Source organism: Nyctibius grandis, chromosome Z, assembly GCF_013368605.1.
Source record: "Nyctibius grandis isolate bNycGra1 chromosome Z, bNycGra1.pri, whole genome shotgun sequence".
Taxonomy (NCBI): domain Eukaryota; kingdom Metazoa; phylum Chordata; class Aves; order Nyctibiiformes; family Nyctibiidae; genus Nyctibius; species Nyctibius grandis.
Window position 1 is genome coordinate 44,865,452 of NC_090695.1, and position 22,030 is coordinate 44,887,481.

Genomic DNA, 22,030 nt, shown 5'->3' on the forward strand with positions numbered 1-22,030 from the left:
AATATTTCTATTTAAAGAAGTGCAGTAGTTTAATTCTTTAGACACCACTCTAATTTGTAGTTTACTGGTGATTATTTTTCTTAGTGTTAAAGCAAATCGCTTTTTGTAGGGTGAAGTTGAGAAATAATGAATTGAATTCACATTACAAGCTACTGCCTCCCAAATTGTAAATGAATATAAACATAACAGGAGCATACTATTAAAATCTTTTGTGAAAGACTATGCTATATTGTTGCAGTAAACAAATACGTTTTTCAAGCCATCAGTTCGTTTAATGTTGCATTTCTACTTGGCCTTTATTTTAAGGTCTTCTGTGCCTACTGCCACTGCTGTCTCCAAATGTCTTAATATGTGTTGTCTCTTCAGAGCAAAAATAACATTGCTAGTTTGTGTCATTTACTATAATAGTTAATAACCTGCTTTAAAGCTAAATCAGTGAACCTATTTTAAGATGTATTTGCTCAGGATAGGAAATCCTTGTCTACCTATTTTATGCTGTCAGGGAGAGAGAGAGAGGGAGGCAGACAGGTAAATGGGAAAGGCACAGGCTGCGTTCAGTACTAGCTTTGGTCAAAAATTTTTATTTCCACTCAGTGTACTTAGAGGGTAATTGACAATTACCAATCAAAAAGATGGCAGATTTTTGCAAATTCCACCACTCATTAATCTGAGCTACTGTTGACAAAAACTGGAAATTTTAGAGAAGTGGAGGACCTGAGTGTCCCAGCAGGGAGAAGTGTTCTTTCATGTGACATGAGCAACAACCGCAGCTTAACTTCTGTGGTTAAGTGTTCTTAATCCTTACCCGAAGTTTGTGGTGTAATAAGTTAAGGAAAAGAAGAAATTCGGTAATAATGATGGAACAGAAGTTGCACAATGTAAATGCTAATTTCTTGGTTTGGGTTCCTGGTAGTAGCTATAAAATAAATCTAGGGAGGTGTGCACTAAAAACCCCAAAACCAAATTGCTGTGTTGTACAGTTTTATGCGGAACAACAGCTGTCCATAGTGCATGGAGGAAGAACCCCAAACCCAGTGTTTGTGGGTGAATGGGAGGATCTAAAATCCAGCAGTAAGGACTTCTTTGGTTGTTGTTCCTCCTACCCGCTTACATAAGGAGGACAGAGAGCTGGAAACAGTCAGCAGGGTTTCAACTGAGAATTACTTTCATCTTCATTCCCGTCAGCTCCAATTCTGCAAAATGCCTGAACACATCCTTACTTACGTACGTTCAACCATTGACTTCAGTGTGAGATAAAGTTTAGCGCATGCTTAAATGCTTTCTTGAACTGGGGCCAAAAGCTGCTGCTGCTGCTAAAATCAATCCCAGAGGGAACTTTGCATCTTTTATTACTTCCTTTTTTGTATACCAAGATACAGGCTCCACCAAGCTTTGGAAATATGGTAGGAGTTGATAAATGTCGCCTGCCTTGTTTAAAGCAGTAGAGCAGAATTGTTGTATGATTGCATAAAGTACCTGTCATCTTCTTTCCTCTCCTGTCCCGTACACGTGCTCTTTAATGATCATCGCAGAATGGCAAGAGTCTCACTGAGCCACTGCATTGTGTTTCTGTCTGCTGCAAGCACAGCCTATAGTTGTAAAAGGCACGAAAATAAAATGAATTTAGGTGGTTTCCCCTTTTCTTTCCTGCTTCAAGACTGCTCGGAAGCTTGCAGCTTTGCTAGAAATCCTCATTCAAACGTTTGCTGAAGTGTGACTTACCTCAAGCCACTATGTTCTTGATTTACACAGGCAAACACACATACATACACACCCACCTCCCTCTTCTGGGAGTATTGATATAACCCTGCATATTTGTAGAGGAAACAAGCCAAAACCAGGCCAATGCACAGTATTCATAAAATGGTCCAAAATAGCTCTACATTCATTCCATTGACACTGCAGATAGCAACTATGATCTGTCGGCTGATCGTCTTTATCTAGCTCCTGCAAGGCATTGTGCGCTTTTAATACAAGATACTTGCTGGGTAGCTATCAGTGATTAAAAACCAAAGTGTTATCTGTGCGAACAACTCCAAATCATATTATTGGGTTAAGTTGTATTGAGGGATAGTGACAAATGAACCACTGAGCACCTGATGATGTTTTCTTCATCTCTTTTCTGACTGCAGAGCTCTTCTGTATCTCCCTCAGCCAGTTTCAGAACAGCAGAAAAGCACAGAAATTCAACAGATTATTCTTCAGATAGTAAAAAACAGAAAACAGAAGAGAAGGAAATAGCAGCTCGTTACGTGAGTAAATTGTCCGTGTTGTGCATTGTTGAACTTAAGTGTTCCTCTGTAATTTCACCTGATTCCTGCTGCATAACTAATTTTAAAATTGAGGGTCAAATTTTTAACAGGTTCTTACTGCCTGCCTCTAACATCTATGCTGTGTGGAAATTCATTGTGTAGGATTGATAGTGTTTTTAAAAATGTAGAGCACCTGGAAGGAGTGTGACAAGAGGACTGAGCATTAGTTAGTCTGGGGCTTGGTGGATCTGGACTTCTCAGTGCAGTGCAACTTTGGATGAGGATTTTCATCCTGTGTCCTTGTTCACCAGTGTGAAAACTAGGAAAAGTGCTATAGCTGTGCCAACCTGCTAAGCAGAAGCCGTATAGGTGACCTAAATATTATAATTGTATTACCACATAAAGCTTAGTAAAAGTAAACACTGTGTTGCATAGTTGTGAACAGCCTTGCAATTTCATTGGTTTATTTTTTCTTAGCACTTAAGAGATGTTGGGATATTAAATAAATGTTTTTAACACATTGTGATTTATTGTTGCAGGACAGCGATGGTGAAAAGAGCGATGACAACTTGGTAGTTGATGTTTCGAATGAGGTATACACAATGCTGGTTTTTCTACCTTACAGTGGTAGTGGTGGGGGTGTCTTCAGTGGTTTCTGTGCATATTGTGTATATGAAAAAGAATACAGCATTTGCCTTCATAAAGGAGCTTGAAATGCCTCAGGGAATCCAGTCAGGTCTTTCTTTAGAATGCAAATCAGATCTGTAACACTTGTTTCTACAGAGGACCCTTTTTGTTTCTTGTATGAACCAAAAGTCTGCTTGAGATATTTAAAGCCAGTACAGCACAGCAGATAGGATGCAGCTTGTAACAGTATCTGTATTTTCTTTCACTCTGGCCATGACTTCATTTGTCAAATTTATCAGGTCTGCCAAGTGTCTCAAACCTTTTCATTCTGTCACCTGACAAATGAGATTTACTTGCCTATTTAAATATCTGTAGATTTTTAACATTATTTTTCATGGTTAATGGCACCAAATTTTAAGACTTTCTTTAAAAAAAAATTGTCTTTCATTATCCGTCTCGATTTTACAATTTTATCAGCTAAATCAATTAAGAATTGAAGGAAGATGTCACTTTTTATGACAGATCTTCATTCTGAAGTGAGAATTGCACAAGACAAGCACTAGTGGCTAGTATGCAGTTTTTATACTAATCCACGTTGCTGATGTTTAGGATCCTTCCTCTCCCCGGGGGAGCCCAGCACACTCTCCACGGGAGAATGGCTTGGACAAGACTCGACTGCTGAAGAAAGATGCACCAATTAGTCCGGCGTCTATTGCATCCTCCAGCAGTACTCCTTCCTCCAAATCCAAAGAACTTAGCCTTGTAAGTGCTTCAAAATGCCCCTGACCCATGATCATATGCTGAAACACATGCTTACCGGATTTCTGTCTGGACACAATTTGGATTTCCCCAGCTGTCAATAAAGCACTGTGAAGCATCAATTTAAAATTTGGTTAATTTAGCTCTTCAAGGGAATTTAATAAAATATTGAGGAGAAAGTCCACAGCCTTTTTTTTTGGGGATAGGAAGAGGTTATTTTCATTGGTGGTGTGGGTAGATGATAGATGTGCTGTGCTGAGGGATGTTTTTCTCCTCCCCCATATGAAAAACTGTTATTCTGAGAATAAATAAAAGTACACAGGGGTTCCTTGAGCTGTTTTCCTGTGCTGTGGTTTATAGCAAATTCAGTCCACTGCTTGGATGTGATTTGGTTGTTAGCTTTGTTTGAATTACCAGGCCATATACAGCAACAATAATTTTTATTTTCTATCTAAAAAGTAATCTGTCATTTACAAGAGCCTTCCTTGACTTGCATCACAAATCACAATGCAAAAAAAAAGAGCTACCTTCAAGTTGGGGGTGTTCTTTCCTTTCCTGTTTGTGACCACAGTTAATCACCTTCCTGAGCTGCACAGTAACTCCTCTCTCAGTTCTTCACAGGCCAGGGTACACGATTATTTAAAGAAATGAAATAAATAAAAAAGAAAGCTTAAAGTGAATGTAGTACTCAGGAAAGGTGATAGAATGACAGGTTCAGACCCAGGAGTCAGTCTTGTTTGTCTGATGAACAAGCTTGTCACACAAGTGGCACTGCACAGTTCCTGACTTTATGCTCATCACTGTCTCCATCCTGTGTTACCAGCTCTGCATTTGGGCATAAGTTGTTGGTCAGTCGTGGGGTTTCTTTCTTCTCGTCCACTCGGCAGTGGCCTCTCACAGAAACTCATAAATATAACGGGAGCAGGTCCATCATGGGCAGAGTGAGACCACTGACAGATTTCACATATGCTGCCAGTGTAATTGTCAGATGGCAGTGATTTTCAGTCATTGACCTCATTCTGAATCATACAAATGCCTCTGACGGGGAAAGCTGTGAAGGCTGTAGTTATTTCCCAAAGCCATTCCATCTTTTTCAGTGTCTCTGCAGCTTCTCTTCATTGCCAGGGACTGTTGAAACCTAAACCCGAAAGCTAAATATCAGTAATCATGCACTCTCTGGTTGTTGTCAGGTCTCTTTCCAACCACTAGCTAAAACAGTAAAATAACTAACAGTCTTCCTTTTTCCTTTTTGGTGATTAGAATGAGAAATCTACCACTCCTGTGTCTAAATCAAATACCCCAACTCCACGGACTGATGCCCCAACTCCAGGCAGCAACTCCACTCCCGGACTGAGGCCAGTGCCTGGCAAACCCCCAGGTGTGGACCCGCTAGGTTAGTGTCCGTGTATTTTGATGGTGCAAATCAGTGGCCATTTGTCCCTAACCAGGCTCCCTTTAAATCTACAGTGACAAGGCAGTATATTACAGCTGCTTAAACTGGATGCTGAGCTGGTTCTTCAGCACCTTAATACAGTGTGTGTGTGTGTGTGTGTATATATGTGTGTGTGTGTGTGTGTGTATATATATATCCGTCTCTCTAAAAAAACCTGTTTGCCAAACTCATATTTCGTCTGACGGGTCTCGACTGGCTATGTGACTTCACTCTTTTTTTCCTCTCAATAGCTTCAGGTTTAAGGACGCCTATGGCAGTGCCGTGTCCTTATCCTACTCCATTTGGGATTGTGCCACATGCTGGAATGAACGGGGAGCTGACCAGCCCTGGAGCTGCCTACGCCGGTCTACACAATATTTCCCCTCAAATGAGTGCAGCAGCTGCGGCAGCAGCAGCAGCAGCAGCTTACGGGAGATCTCCGGTGGTAAGTGTTTGCCGCTAGTGCGTTCGGTGTTGAGAGCACTTTATATTAAAGGTAAGACCTGTGGGGTTAGATCTAGTTCAGTCTCTTTGTAATTTGGGGAGTGTGCTGTGGAGAACATGAATTAAACAGTCTTCCTTTGCCTAACTCTATCTTTAATACAACTTTTTGTTTTGCTTGGGGAAAACTATAGGTTGGTTTTGATCCACATCATCACATGCGAGTTCCAGGCATTCCTCCTAATCTCACAGGCATCCCAGGAGGAAAACCGTGAGTATCAAACATTCAACTTTAAAAGTCAATCGTCTATTGAAGTTGTGTTCGCTTGCCAGCTGGAATTCCCCTTAGCTACTGAAAACTATCGTGTGAATAGAAATAAATATAGCAATGGGCAAGGGCAGGAGAAACACTGTTTAATCTTAAAGTTGCATTTATCAATTTGTTTTGAAGACTAATAGCAGCCGACAAGGACTGGGTGATACAGAGTAAAGGAGACAGAAATAAATGGAAAAAGGAGCTGAACTTTGAGGTGTTACATGCTGAATCCGACTGGCTGGTCTTATACGGAAATGCAGACTGGAAGGGGTCTCGGCTTTCCATCTTAGCTGTACTCTGCTTCTCAGTTTAAAAAAATGATTTCTTTGTTCACAAAAGCCTTGCAATTACTTGCAAATTTATCAACTGCTATAAACAGCACTGTACAGAGAAAGCAACACTGAAATGGTTTGTTTGATTGAAAGTACTGGAAAGAATTATTGTATCATAATGTTCAAATTCATCCTTGATGGAACTGACCGTAAAAGGTGACCTGCTCTAACAGGTTTCGCCTGTTGTGAACATCAGAAAAAGAATTGCACAGATACAAAGAACTCTCTGCTCATATTTCTCTTGAGTTAGAGAGGAGAAAAAATAAAACAGTGATGCAAACCATAATGATCCAGATTTTATGTAAGGGTCCTCCAGTTCCACTTCTTCTGTGACACTTGTGGGCAACTGTGACCAGCTAATATTGGAGAGTTTGAAGGGCAGGGGATGTTTGTGCCATTTCTTCTCTTACTCTTATATGTATGAACCTGTTTGTGGAGGAGTGGTTGGGGGCTAGTCGGATGCTTCCATGCAAGTAAGGAAATGCATATGCTTACCTGCCAGTGACCTCATGGACATGCAGGATTGATAATGTATCATGGTGACAAATGATCAGTCCTAGTGCCTGTAGCTCCTCTTGTACATACGTGTCACACAAATCATAAACCATGTCCAGCTCTCTCAGACTGGTTACATTTAACACTAGTTGCCACCTCAAGTTGACTGTTCTGCTAGTTGCACCACCCTGTTAGGAGGCTGTGTAAGGTGAGTATGGAAGTTGGTGTGCAGCAGCTTCCAGACCAGCTGCTTGCATTAAAAATTCTGTGGGGCACAGATCTTCATCCTGTGCATGCAGCAGACACTTAGAAATGTCTTGATGTAATGTTCAAGTGGTTGCAGGATTCAAGTTCATCCTTGGTGGAGTCGGTCGCCCAGAAGGAAGGGTGACCGTCTCTACCAGGATTTGCTTGCTGTGGTCTGAGAAACAGCAGTGCCAGGGATGTGGAGACCTCCCTGCTCACATCTTACTCTTGTTAGAGTTGGGGGGAATAAACTGTGAGGCAAACCGAAATCAAAACGAGTTCAATTCTGGTGCACTTCCAAGGTTTTTGAATGTTGTTGACATATTGATGACCATTTTAAACATTTAAATATAACTGTCATTTGTCTGCCATAGAGCCTGAAACCTTTGAAATCTGTGACTGTTTTAGCACTATTGCGTTGATTTTTCTTCATCTTAAGTGCAGTACTTTTCACAGCTATCAGTCAGGATTGTTGCTTTCTCATTTACTCTTCCCTTAGACCGAAAGTTGTGTAAATTCTCAGCACTGTTGAGTGTCTGTTGAAATGGAGCGGGGAGTGTGTGGCACATCAGGGATCTGGCCCCTAATAACTCTCTTTCACTTTGGAGAGATATCAAAACGCTGGGGATTGTACAATATATAAATAGAAAAGGTAGTTAATGTGACAAGAAGAAAAAAGTGCTCGCCAGGTGTTTATAGTGTCAGATATTTGAAAGATATTTAGAGTACTTAAAATCAGCAACATGTGGTATTGGTTCTCAGAGTGAAAAAAAACCCCTGCTCAACCACCACAAAACCAAACCAAGCAACAATGCAACAGTTAATCACACGCGCTGGTATGGAGTAATGAATAGAGTGAGAATAATGTAGTCACAGATCACTCCAGATCTAAGCGTTATTTCTGTAATTGTTAAATATGTTCCCTGTGTACTTTATAAGCATGCTGAAAAATCACTTTGGTTAATAAAAGTGTCATAGACTCAGTGCTCAACATGTCTCTGCAGAGAGCAACTGCATACACAAATCAGAAAAGATGATAATGAAGTTCCACCTGTTTTGTTAGAGATTTCAGGTGGCCATCAGCTGCTTTTTTCAGTACCTTACAGCAGCAAACAGGAATTAGGGAGATAACGATGAAGACATTTCAGATTTCTGCAGTGATAATCAAACCCTAATTCTACTCATATGGGCAGTTTGCTGCTTCTGACAGGCACAGAAATCTGTCCTACCCTTTCCTGAACGTGTTTAATGTCAAAAAATGGAGAATGATGATATGATCTGTCACTCAGACCTGCCAGAACAAGAAACATAGCACAGGATAGAAGTGTGTATAAAGCTCTGGGAATCACAGAATCACAGAATGGTTAAGGGTTGGAAGGGACCTCTGGAGATCATCAGAAAGGTGAAAATGCAGTTACATTTTGTCCCACTGAAAATTATTGCTCTAGTGTTAATGCACTATGAATCTTAAATAACAAATTCAATAGTTGCATTCTGAACACTGCCTTTTTCAGTGACTTTGGAGCAACAATTAAGGAAGTGATCTTCTTAAGTATTCTCATAAAGTGATTTTTTTGGTGAGCTCTTCTCATCCCTCAATTGTGACAATGGATTTTTTTTGTCAGTACTATGATGTTTTTTAGGTCTAAGGAAATTAAAGCCTTCCATTAAGCATACCTTGGTATGTGTTAGGTGAACCCTCTTAGAAAGTTTGTGCTCTTGTAATAGATGTGATGTGTCGGGTAGCATCTCAGAACAAGACAATTTCACAACCTAACTGTTCTCCCTGGAAAATATTTTGAGATGAAGCTGTTGATAGGTTATTCACAGGTGGCATGACTGGCAGTCACACAACACATTCTTACTCAGTGAGAGCCCTGATTCTGGCAAGAGAAATTGGGATTTGTATTTGTGTCAGGTCAGCACACACAAAAAATGGCAGGGGGCGGACGGAGGAGGGGGGAGAAAAGAAAAAAGACAGCAAGCTCAAAAGAAGGTAGAAGATTCCAGTGTTTTTTTGCTGGTCTGTCATATGTCAGCAGCCATGCCTTGAGGACTTAACTCCTTGACAGTGGAGGTTTCGCTCTACCCTTAGGTACAGTGCTGGGCAGTTTTGCTCACGGGGCATGGGACCCACATTTGGGGTGGCTTGGCAGCAGTCCAGCTGAAGCTTGCACGTTAGAGTCAGCAAGGGGGCAGGTAAATGTACCCTGGCACTCAGCTATGCACCATGCTGTGCAGCAGCCAGCCAACTACTTCTGTCTTCCAGGGAGCTCTCACCCAGCCTTCCTTCCGTTCTCTGCATGTGGTGGTCTCCCTGTGCCCCAAGTTTAAGAGTAGCGTCATGTATCCTCACGCATACCAGAAATCACCATTGCATGAGCTGTAAAGCTCATTTGATTGCTAGATGGTGCATGACTTTCCACGTTAAAAGAAGATTACCTAAGTTTATGCTTTGACGGCCATGCTATAGATAATGAAATAATTTCTTCTTCACATGGTTAAAAAGATTGCAAAAGGAGCTGAGTGCACAGTCTGAATGCCTGCAGTGGAAACACACCTTTAATTCTGTTTTCTTAAACAGGCTGAAGAAAAACTTCTTAAATCACCCCCTATCTTTTTTTTTTTCCCCCTAAGAGCCTACTCCTTTCATGTAAGTGCAGATGGTCAGATGCAGCCGGTTCCTTTCCCTCCTGATGCCCTCATTGGTCCAGGAATCCCTCGCCATGCCCGTCAGATCAACACTCTGAACCATGGGGAAGTTGTGTGTGCAGTTACCATCAGCAACCCCACAAGACACGTGTACACAGGTGGGAAGGGGTGCGTCAAAGTCTGGGACATCAGCCACCCTGGCAATAAGAGCCCTGTCTCTCAGCTGGACTGCCTGGTAGGTGAACAGCAGCGTACGACAGTGGAAGAAGATAGCAGGTTGTGTTAAAATTGAAATGATACCGTTAAGGTACAAAAAAACAGTGGGTATTTGAGTGCTCTTATTGCTATCAAAGCTTGATATTTCATTTGTAATTTTGTTGGTTCTTTTAGAACTGAGTTTGAAATATGTTCCTTGTTGTGCTTGTGGTTTTTTCCCCCCAATGAATCAATACATCTTTAATATCCTAAAATTGTATTGGTAGGGGAAAGATCAAAGACAGCACAGCAAATATTGTTTATAAACTTTGATGTTTGTTGGCAGTCTTAAAGCTTGATATCCTATCACGCTAAAAATTGCTGTCTTGCAGCTGTATTCTCCAAGAATATTTGAAGGTTGTGTCACGTATTTTGTGTCTGTGTATGTGTGTGAGTGCATTGCCTTGTCTTAATGTGACAATTAAAAATATCCCTGAGTTTTATTCACAAATTATTTGAATGTGCTAACAAGATGAACCATTGTTAGCAGCTTTTCTTGTGTCATTTACCAGTTCTTGGTAAGATATTGCTTCTTGTTACAGAGGCAGTAAAATGAGTACTGTGCAGCACATGTAGACATGTAATGAATTGCTATACAAGTTGCTACACAAATGAAGAAAATTGCCCAAATATTTTCCTCTGACATCTCCTAGGTGGTGGCAGCAAGTCTCACTGGAACAGAGCAGGGGGGAGTGTGCAGGGAATTTGGTACTTCCCCATGCCGAGAGGTTGATGTGCTGAAATAAATAGAGTATGAAAATGTAACTTTCTACACAAGCTGTCGAATACAGCTATGTTGAATTGTTTTGGGCTGGGTTCAGGTCTTCGCGTTTTGATGCTAATTAAGACTAAATATCTCTCACTGCTGAATTTTGTAGCTCAAGTTTAAGTACTTCCCTAATGTCATGTAATTTTCTGGCATTACTACACTTTATCATTGTCATAAGTATAAATGGCTCATTAAAACCGGGAGGGAATACAATACTTTTATGGATTTCTGCTCTCATGTTAATGCTGTTTTCCTTTCCTCATGAGTAATTTCTTGATGGCTTCTGTCTCCACAGAACAGAGATAACTACATCCGTTCCTGCAGATTGCTCCCCGACGGCCGCACCCTGATTGTTGGTGGCGAAGCCAGCACGTTATCCATTTGGGACCTGGCAGCTCCAACTCCTCGCATCAAAGCAGAGCTGACATCTTCTGCTCCAGCTTGCTATGCCCTAGCTATCAGCCCTGATTCCAAGGTCTGCTTCTCTTGCTGTAGCGATGGGAACATTGCAGTATGGGATCTGCATAACCAGACGTTAGTAAGGTAGGTCGACAGAACTGGATCATCAGGTTGCAAAGAATTAATTAGACATGGCTCCTCTGCGTACATATGCTATTTTCTCCATGATGTCTGCATAGCTGCTTCCAGTAATTCATTGCCAGGCAATAGCCATGGTAATACATTGACAAAAGTCTATATAATTGTTTATAGGTTTTGAGAGTTTCATAATTCCAGGCCTGTTGAACAGCCCATGACTATCATTTCCTAAGATCAGCTGGTGTTGACACTGCTGTAGGTTCTTTGAACACATAGTTTTCTTTGTTTTCATGCAATACACTGTGCTCACACTCCAATTCTTTAATCAGTGCTCCAGCAAATATGTCTTGGGTAAAGATGGGTGTAAATTACTGCATTGCAAACTCAGCATGTTAGGAGCTTGGGTTGTTGCTCAACGCTAATGTACAGTAAGCTAGGAGCCAGTCATACAGAGCTTCTCTGTGCACTGCACTGTGTGTCTTTGTTATATGTAATGTATCAGTATTGCGTGTAAAGCAGGCTTTTACTCCCTGATGTTCCCATTCAGACTGCTCTTTTTTTTTTCCAGGTTTGTTGGTAATCTGCAGATTGTTCTTAAACTAACTGAATTTTTACAATCATGCTACATTCCTTTGTGGGAAGTGGGGTATTTTCAGTTGAATAGTGGGTATCACACAGTCGAATAGTGGGTATCACACAGTCAGCAGCAAAGATCCCCAGAGTATCTGACTCGTAAAGTGTGCTTTTTGAAATCAAATTAGCACTTGGCTGTCTGGCCTGATTGTTTCGTCATTACATCACAAAACTCACTTCGTCATCCCAGAGATTATATTAATCTCAGATTGCTATTGGAATCTGCGTTACTGTTGTCTTTAATGGCTGCATGTCAGGGACTGAAAGAAAAAGGAGGTATTTTGTATACTTGCTTAGAACCAACTGTTTCCAGTGTGAGAACGTGCATATCTTCTTTCAATATTTTCAGGCAATTTCAGGGCCACACGGATGGAGCAAGCTGTATTGACATTTCTAATGACGGCACCAAACTATGGACAGGAGGCTTGGACAATACAGTCAGATCCTGGGATCTCAGAGAAGGGAGACAGCTACAGCAACATGACTTCACATCACAGGTTCAATCTCAGAAGCTTTGGCATGTTAAGAAAAATCTGTCCTGGTTTTCTAAAACAAGCATTTTTGTTATTTTTTTTTTAAAGCAAAAATGTAGGCTCAAACAGAACTCCAAAGAATTTTTCACTTAGTCTCACACTCTTTCCCCTACCGCGATGTGGCAGCTAACCGTCTTTCTGGATTATGACTATTTGACAGATTAGTACTTCTCCCATGAGAGTAGTGGAGAATCCTTTTCATAAAAGTATTGCTAGGTTAAAGTGTTCCTGTGTGCAGTCTGTTCCTGTTTCTGTAGATTCTTGTTCAAAAATATTTTACGAAAATATTTTTAAATGCTGTCAGATAAGCTACAACATTAACTTTTATAGCTTGATTCAGTGCTTTACTATTACAGTTTTAATTGAGCTTTGTTTGCATGAACTAATTTATCTTGATTACTATAGTAAGTGGATTATCATGTTTTTAACACTGTAGTAGACCAAAATGTGTTTTTGCATAGTGTTAACAGTGTAGCAACAGTCAGTTTTGAATATCTCAAGCTCGTTCCTTTACTGATTGAAGCATGTGCTGTGCTAATTCCAGATCTTCTCACTGGGCTATTGTCCAACTGGTGAGTGGTTGGCAGTAGGAATGGAGAACAGTAACGTCGAGGTGCTGCATGTTACTAAGCCAGACAAGTATCAGCTGCATCTTCATGAGAGCTGTGTGTTGTCACTCAAATTTGCTCACTGTGGTAAGCAAATCTTTCTATGCCAGTGTTTTCCCTCCTGAGAAATTTGTTCAAGATTACCTTTAGATGAAAGTAGGGATACAGTTAAAAATTAGATGTTAAATTTATCTATTAAAATTATTTAAAAAATTCTATATGACTGCTTTTTTGTGTGAACTGCTTATATTGTGGTTGAACATCGTAGTGCAAGCAGATGAAAATGTGACTTTCTTTGGATATCTTTTCCATTAATGTGTGAATGCATTGTTTTTATGATTAATCTGTTTCTTGGGGTGCATTCCTTGAAAACAAAATGCAACAATAGCATTTAAACAATCTGTTGCAGGCAAATGGTTTGTAAGCACTGGAAAAGATAATCTTCTTAATGCCTGGAGAACACCTTATGGAGCCAGTATATTCCAGGTAATAATCTCCTAAAAGCTATTTTCCACATACATTACAGTGCAGTAGAGCTGCACATCTCAGGGTCTGTCATTAGCTTAAGGAGTTTTTAAGTGGAAATTCTTGGCTAATTACTATGTTCCTTTAAGACTTTGTCTGTAATTAAATAGAGATACGCTTTTGTCCTTTCTAACATTTGAGTAATTTAGTTCTTATAATAAAGTAGTCCTTTAATCTAAAATTGTTTTTAATACTCTTCTTTCTCACCTTCTTGTGCGTATTGCTGTAATACAGTACCCAAGTCATGTCATTAGGTGAGCATTCACTGAAGGTCCAAAATGACCTAAAACAGTGAAAGTCATGTTCAACACATGTTTTTCTTTGACGAGATGCATAAAGTCAGTGGATTTGACAGGAAGACTCCTGTGCTGAAGACTGTATCCTTATGGAGGAGCCCCATAGAGTATAACTGGAAGTTGTAATCTTCCTGTAGTCTCTCTGTGCCCAGTTTTAATGGCACTTCAGTGCCATTAAAGAAAAGTGGGATTTCTGTATGTCCTTCTCTTCTTTCAACTACAGGTACTTCTAGGCTGGGAATTTTTTTGAATTAACTGGGGTTCTGGTTTAAACGATCAGGTGTCGCCTGTGCTCATACCTGCTGTGTCTCCACCTTTGGGGACAGTACAGTTTGCGTTGACATGAGAAAGCTGAGGTCTGAGTTTTCTTAGTGGAGGCTATTCAGCTCCAGAACCACCTCCCACAGAAAGCCCAAATAGTCCTACCAAGAACACATCTCCCGTAAAAGTGATGTTAAAACCCCAGTGCAGCTTACTTAATGAGGGGTAGAGAAAGAAAATTCCTGTGCAGTGCAGCAGAGGTTTCTTGGCAAAAACTTATCATGATTGGGAGGTGTTTATCTCTTGCAGTGACAGGCAGAAGAGCACGTGGACATATATTACGTAAAGAAAACATGCACTAGGACAGCAAGTAAAATGTGACAATGCATACACATCACCTCAGAAAAGACAGAAAAGCTGGGAGAGACAGAGCTACTGCATTCTTGATGTATCCTGTCTCCCATTCGCCTGCTGTACACTGTTGGGCGTCCTATTCCACGACAGTATCTTTTCATATTTTCATCCTCCCTATTGATGTAAATTCCTTTATGCAAGGCTTTTGTCTTCTGTGTTGGGGAAATAGTGAGAGGAGATACAGTTACTTCTGTGGAGTCCCTTCGCTCCATACCTGTGGGTGGATAGAGCTTTGTAGTGCTTCTCCATACAGATTTCTGGTTTACAACAAAAAAGGGAGGGAAGAAGAAGATGGCTTTTCATTCATTTTTATGCAAAAGCTAATGTATAAAATATTAATAAATGCTCATTGCTTGTAAAGTGTATAGAAGGGACTGCTTCTTTTTGTTGATAGATTATCTCTAGGTCCATAACATTCAGTTCCCTTTCTGCTGCTGTTTTCTGTTGCTGTAGAGCTTTAGGTAGAAAAAGTTTGGAGAAACAGTCTTGTAAAAAAAGCTGCCACTACGGTACTGATGTTTAAATGAGCTTTCGGTGTATTCCCTCTCTATAAACTCTTCCAGTTAATCTTCAAGCCCTTCTGGACTGAAGGACTGGAAAGATGTAATTTTCTTTTCTCCCCCCCCCCCCCCCCCCCCCCCCCCCCCTTTTCTTGTAGTCCAAAGAATCGTCATCTGTGCTTAGCTGTGATATCTCTGTGGATGACAAATACATTGTCACTGGCTCTGGGGACAAGAAAGCTACAGTCTATGAAGTTATTTATTAGAGACAAATCTGAATGCAGACAGAACTCCTTCTCCTAGCACTTTGCGGTATATTCCTTTTTTTTTTTTTCTTTCTAAACTGAGAACTTAAATGCTCATCACAGTTGTGGAATTTATTTTTACCTTCTTAACTTGCTGTTGATTTGTGAATGCTCATTAAGAACTTGTGATGCCAAATTGTCAGATGTCTACTTGGAAGAAGATGGAATAAGCATACTTAACAGTAAACTTGACTCTTTAATTATGTATTATAGCTGTAATGTATTTATTTTGTTTAAAGAATGCTTTCTAACAACGAACTGACTAAATGAAGCTGTCTGGCCTGTCTTTAGTTTGAAAGGTGCATTGTATACTTTGTGTTTTTACAGGTGGATAAATTGGGGATCTTGGAGAAGGATGTTCAGGAGATAGTTAAAATTACACTAAATAGACTTGTAGTTTCTATTTAAGAAAAATAAACTTTGTTATATTTTTTAGTCCTGTTCTTGGATGAGACCTCTAAGTGTTATTACAGTGTAATTATTTGGTGAGAAGATGCTGTATCTTAACTATTTTAGACAGTCTTGGAAACTTAGGAATTGCAAACTGTAGCCAGTAATCTACATGCCTGTGATGAATGGCAAATTCAGTTCACATCTAAATTAAATTCACTTTACGTAAGAATGTGCTAATTTATATATTTGCAATGTTAATATAGCATCTTGTGTACAGATTTGTTCTCAATGCTTTTCTCTTGATAAACATAAAGCATTTTGATGTTAAGCTAGGTTTTTTTAATATAAACACCTCTCTTTGTTATATTGTAGAGAGTACAATAAGTTGCCTCAAAGAATCACCTTTGTTACTTCTGGAAACTTTTGCAATGTTTCCTTGAAAATGGGGATATGTGTCTTTGGGCAATTTTTCAATTACAAGAGATTATGACAAATATTTGATAAGTTCTTTGGAAACTGCACTGAAATAAGAATGGATGCCTACCAATGTACAAACTACAAAAGCAATGACCTCCAAGGTAGGATTTACAAGAGTACTCATTCCGACATACAAAAAGGAATGGATTCTCATTGGGATAAGGACTTGCTTTGTTCGCCAGCAGTTCAATCCAAGTCTTGACTGGATGTCCCTAAAATGGACGCAGACTGAGCCATTGTGCCAGAGACAACGTGTTATCTTTTTATGTTGTTGTTGTTGCTGTTAAACTATGATCTGTGACTTTTTTTTTGAATGCTTTAAAAAAAAATCTTTAAGTCTGTGGATCTGCTGATGTACAGTGCCTTTGCTGCTATGGATCAAAATCAAAAGACCCGTGTAGATAAATCTTATTGTATAAGTAGAAAATTACTTAATTTCATACTAGAAATGGATTGATGCTGCAAGTTAAAATGGACTGTTCATTGAAGTTCCAAATGTGGTAGCAAAAAATGGTGTCTTAAGTGCTTAGTGTTTGATGTCATTAACAGTTTCGTAATATTCTACATTGTAGAAAGATTTTGATACTAAACTGTGTCATTGTACATAGTTCTAATGCATTGTATTGACCACCAGTACTTCTATAATGGTAGATTATTGTTTGTGCATTCAGACTTTTGAGCATTAAACATAAGTAACTTCTAAGATGCATTTTTCTATTTTTTTTTTCCCCTCCCTCATTCTTTTTGAGTGTGATAATCTCAGTTATGTGTGCAGAATGCTGTCTGTAGGGCAACGGTCATTAAGTGGCAGAGCATGCCGCTACAGATACTTCGTAGGTTTTGTCACTGAGAGACAATGTAGAGTTTCAAAAAATTTCTCAGAGCTAGCAAAATCAATGAATTTATAGTTTCCCAAGTTACCTGACTACAGTGAATCTGAACTCCTGGAGGCATCAGCCACAACACTTTGGCCATGTCACATAGGAGTTTGCCACCTCCCGTTTGTGTAGTTTCCCATCTGGTACAAAGCTTTACGTTATCCCATACCTTGGAAAGAGTGAAACTGGGGATGATTCCTGCTTGCGCGCCTGATGAAGTGTGTGGAGCTCAGCAGGACATGGGGAGTGGTGTTGCACTGCAGCATCACAGCTGGGTTTCCCCATCCAGAGCTAAAACCTGTTCATCCCCGCGGAAAGGCTTCTCTTGACTGCAGTTGCTTTTAGATCAAGAATTTAACCCAGCTTCTGTTGAGTTAAGACACAGTTTAAAGTGAACTAGAGGAAACTAATTTATATACTCTGGGGGGGGTAGGTGGGAGGAGTTGTGCTATTCATAACAAGAGAAATGGAAATGGCAAAAATCCAAGGGGAAATCGGAATTAAATCTTTCTCCTGTAACCCATTCCTGAAAAACAACTTCGTGCATGTTGGAAATTCCCAGGCATGTAAGCCTGTCCTGCTGTGACGTACCAGCCTGTGGTGACTGCTGGTATGTGAACCCAGGCTGAGAAATTTTTTTGTATTTTTTGAAATGCCAAAACAAGGCTTAATCTGATGAGGTTGTTTACCTGTACTGTGACTGGCTTGAGCGTAGAGGCAAGTTTCCCTCAGAGCTATCACTTTCCTCAGAGTTAACGGTGAAGAGTTTTCCAGATGTCCCCCAGAATAATGTAAATTTTCACTCATATTGAGGTTCTATGCTACTTAGTACAATAATGCTTTGTAAAGATAAAGCGTGGTACAGATGCTTTCTGTTAATTGTTACTCTTGTCTGAAGAGATATAATTTACCTGTTATTACATTGGAGACACCTTTTATTTTCAAAGGCATTCAAAAATTTAAAAGGCTAGGGTGTACTCCATTTGCTAACAAAACAGAAACCACCTACTTAATGTTTGCAGAGGATGTTATGTTTTTATGTGGTAGTTCAGGCATAAGAGATTGCTTAAAACCCGTAAGATAAAGCCTTCCTTTAAAAAGAATAAAACATTGCATACTCCTGAATTTGTACCAGAGCTAGTTTTGACAGCGAAGTAATACACTTTTAAAACAGCCTGCCATATATCTGCTTATTAGTGTTTGTGTTGATGGCTTGTAAACAGTCTAGGAATTAAATGCTTTAATCCAGGATTACTGCAGTTAAATGTGTAACCATCGTAATTTTTTTCCCCTTCAGGGTTCAGTGCAAGTGAGAGATGGCACAGAGCTACTTTCTGCTTTTCAGTTAATCATACATAGGGTCACATTCCTTTTTCATTCTTTAGTTTCTCTCACCACTACACTATAGAGCACAATTTTGTGCAAAACGTTTTGTTACAGGTTTTTTTGTGCCACAAACATGTGGCCAGAATACTCCAAGGTACCACCATTGCTTTCTCTGTATTCTTCTCCTCTCAAATGTCATTTAGTGCAATGATACATTGGGAAAGCCATTTCTTTCTAATCTTTGTATCCTTTCTGACTGGCCAGTATAGACAAGTTTAAGGGGAGCACTTTCCATCAAAATAGTATTTTCTAAAAATATGCAATTTTAAATTGTATTTCTCCTGCCTGTTCTTAGCCAAAAGTGATTTTTCTTTGCTATTTCTTTTGAAGCTACTCAGTTACATAGAAGAAAATATGTATTCTACTGGCTGTGATTCGTCCTGTATGAGGAATTTTTAAGTCTGCACTGGAATAGTTCAAACTGGATTTTGTGTTTGTTTTTACTCTGGCACCTGAAACACATAGGAAATTCCTTCTTCCTAAAATGTTGGTGGGTGTGTGAGAGAAACAGGAAGGTAGCTATGCAGATCTACATATGTCAAGGAAGTGCTCTTACTTGGGGTATGCGGGAGGAGTAGTTGCATTCAGAGTACTGAAGACCTTTTCTGGTATTAACATTTTGTAGCGACCACAGGGGTATTGAGGAGTGTTGGGCAGTGTGCGCTTGATGTGCAACCAGCCAGTTCTGCCATATATTTACATGAGAATCCCCTTCCCAGGCATAGCAGGAGATGAATCCTGGAGTAGCGTGCTGTGGAAGATCATCTCTGACAAGCTCTTAAATAATGCACCTGCCATGTCTGCTTTTGAACCAAGAGTTACTGAACATAACCCCTGAGATTTCACATTTCTTCCAGTATTTGGAGTACGGCACTTCCACCTCATAGCAAGAAATTTTTGTGTCAAAACCAATAAATGTTCTTACTCTTACCAAATGATTTTCTGTCCTGGTTACAAGGAAACAGTATTTCAGTGTCTTTTTTTATTATTAAAAAATGTGGAGTCTGACATTTACAACGTGTCCATAAACCTCCTGTCAAGTGCAAAGAAACTCTTCTGGGGGGTCACTTTGACTCACAGGATTACGTTCTACAATGTTGTTGCAGAAATACATTTTTTTCTTGATTTGGGGAGATGAACCTATGATATTGTATCCGTAGTATACACATTAAGGGAAGGACTGTCTAGTAGCTACTTCTGCATCTGCGGTTTGGACTTAGATGATTACTCCAGAATGCTAAAATGCATCTGAAGGGTAAAATCAGTAAGTACAAATATTTAAGGATTTTGAAAAAAAATCTGTTTTACAGTAATTATATTGACCCAAACTGTCTTTTAATGTCATATCAAGGTAAGCATCTGTATTACACCTTCTTTTCATATTCCAATAAAAGAAGGGGTGGAGGAATTTAAAGCTAATCTTTACCTTTCAATCAAATCTGTTCTTTAAAAAAATATCCTGATGCTAGTGCTTGGAGGAGTAGTTGTCTTGGGTTTATTGTCATTATTTTTGAATAATTTTATAACAAATATGCTGTGACACAATCCACAGTAATGCTATAAATGGGGATAGGTGATATGGCTGCTATTAAAAGCCAGGTTTTAGACAGCACTATTGACATAAAAAAAAGTCAGTGTAATTTGGTGGTCCAAGGTGTTACCTCATTTCCTGACCAAAAGCAATATGGATTTTTGGCAGTATATTTGAGTGCATTTGGATGTCTGTCCAGTATGGCTTAGGGAAATTTTGAGGGGTTTCAACAATTCTGTCTTGATTTTTTTTACTGCAATTTAGGATGCGTTTGATGTAAGAGATGGTGTATAGGGATGAGTCAGGTCTGAGGGCCAGGGCAGGAGGTGCCATGTGGAATGGGCTGCTCCGCTTCTGATTCCAGGCTGTGCTCTGTGCTGCCTGGCATGTAGTGAAATGATTTGCATGAGCCCTGTGTAAAGTGTTTTTACATTCTTCTGCATGAAAGGCATTATCTAAAGCCTAGATATCCGTTATCTAGAAAAACCTTTTCACAGCTGTATTGAAATATAGGGAGACATTTTCTGTTGGGGAAAGAACAGGAGGACCTCTGGGGAGTCAAGTGTTTCAACCCTCTATCAAGCACTGTAAATGTGCAAATGAGGCAGTTGGACTACTGTCAGTCTTCTGCTGGGGTGGAGAGAAAAAAAATCCAAAAATACATGGTATAAAATAGACTTCCTTGTGTTTCAGCATGGCTTTAAGTTATTAGGTATGAAGTCTAATTTACATTCATTTTAGAATAAACAAACATGAATCCTCTTGTGATATTTATGATGTCATGGCTAGCCATCTTACAAAAAATAGTGATGTTGAAAGAATGAGGACAGTTACCAGGCTTTCTTCTCTCCAACACATGAAGCAATATTACACAAAAAAATCTGCTCATTTTACAGAATAATCTCCCAAGTGTGGACAGTGATGTTAATATTTCAATGAAAATATTTTTTCCAAGGCAACGTTAATGTCATCCTCCCATTTACCTATACACATGTCCTTGCCTGATAAAAAAAAATCCCACCTCCATTGCAAATTACCTCATTTCACTTTTTTTTTTTAAGCTTATTTCACTTTTAAGAAACAATCAGAATAGCTTCTCTACATCATATCAGTTTTAGGTTTTTCTGGGGTTGTGTATGACTCTGCTGCTATTTTCTCACTCCTTCCTCCCTCATTGAAGAACCTTCCTGAAGGTGGTGTTTAGTGCTCAAGAGATGCTGTTGCTTGTGGCTTGGTCTTGATCTCGAGGGTTGCTCAACAAATGGGAATGGAAAGTGTTCACAGGATTTGGCTGGCTGTAACAACTGCTGTGACAGCTGTTACAGACTCATTTATGCCTATTTCTTCCTCTGAGCAGTCTTAAATAAAGAGATGCAGTAGGAGCTGTCCTCTGTCTAGCTGACCCTTCTGCTTTACCAAATTTCATAGGTGCTTATCAGCTGGAAATGACAGAGGAGGAGAAGGAGCTGGGAGTCCTAGCTGGGCTCAGCGTGCCAGCAGGAGACAGCCATGAAAAAGACAAATGTGGTGTAGGATGTGTCAAGAGAGGCATTTGCAGCAGAGATAGGGAAGTATTGCTGCCATTATACAGGCACTGTTGAGACCTTGCCTGGAATAGTGAGTACAAACCTGGTTGCCCGTGTTCAAAAAACGTGATTGAAAATGCAACTGATAGGGAGAAGGGCCTACTGGGCAGACTGGAAAATGAAGGGGATAGAGAACATGTCATGTAAGAAAAACCTACGTCCTTTTAGTCTAGCAAAGTGGCAGACCGGCAGCATATGCAAATGTTGTCAAAAAATGCTTCAAATGTCTATTCATCAAGGGTGAAAAGGTATTACAGCTGAAAGATAATGCTAGCATGAAAAACCAGTGAGGAAAACAGTGGGGCCTGGAATTAAAGAGGCTCCCGTTAGATCAGGGAGACCCTGGAGCAGATTTCCAATCCAGAGACTGGTGAGAAAAAAGCAGACTGCTTTTAAGATGGAGCACAATACATTTATGAAGAGGTGCCTGTGATAGCAGGGCATTGGCATCCATAGACCATCCGTGTCTTCCAGTCCTTCATACATCCTTGACCTGCATATATAAAGGATGTATAATGGTAATGGAATGAAGGAATGTTTATTTTGAAAAAGAGTTTTGTGTGAGGGAGGAAGAGGAGGAAGGTGGGTGAA

General features: G+C 39.8%; 1 protein-coding gene across 5 annotated transcripts in view; it reads left to right on the forward strand.

Annotated features, from left to right (window-relative positions):
- The window catches only part of LOC137676901 (transducin-like enhancer protein 4), a 102,082-nt gene extending 85,321 nt beyond the window's left edge, over window positions 1-16,761 (forward strand). For 4 of the 5 annotated variants that reach the window (XM_068423997.1, XM_068423998.1, XM_068424001.1 and 1 more), the window contains 12 exons: window positions 2,133-2,252; window positions 2,792-2,845; window positions 3,489-3,641; window positions 4,899-5,031; window positions 5,322-5,515; window positions 5,706-5,782; window positions 9,538-9,787; window positions 10,872-11,119; window positions 12,096-12,243; window positions 12,824-12,974; window positions 13,297-13,373; window positions 15,042-16,761. In XM_068423997.1, the coding sequence (XP_068280098.1) occupies window positions 2,133-2,252; window positions 2,792-2,845; window positions 3,489-3,641; window positions 4,899-5,031; window positions 5,322-5,515; window positions 5,706-5,782; window positions 9,538-9,787; window positions 10,872-11,119; window positions 12,096-12,243; window positions 12,824-12,974; window positions 13,297-13,373; window positions 15,042-15,149 (1,713 nt within the window). In that variant the 3' untranslated portion in view covers window positions 15,150-16,761. Of the gene's footprint in view, window positions 1-2,132; window positions 2,253-2,791; window positions 2,846-3,488; window positions 3,642-4,898; window positions 5,032-5,321; window positions 5,516-5,705; window positions 5,783-9,537; window positions 9,788-10,871; window positions 11,120-12,095; window positions 12,244-12,823; window positions 12,975-13,296; window positions 13,374-14,278; window positions 14,357-15,041 lie in introns of those variants that run through there. The other variant, XM_068424000.1, reaches the window with a different exon arrangement.
- The last annotated feature ends 5,269 nt before the right edge of the window (window positions 16,762-22,030 follow it).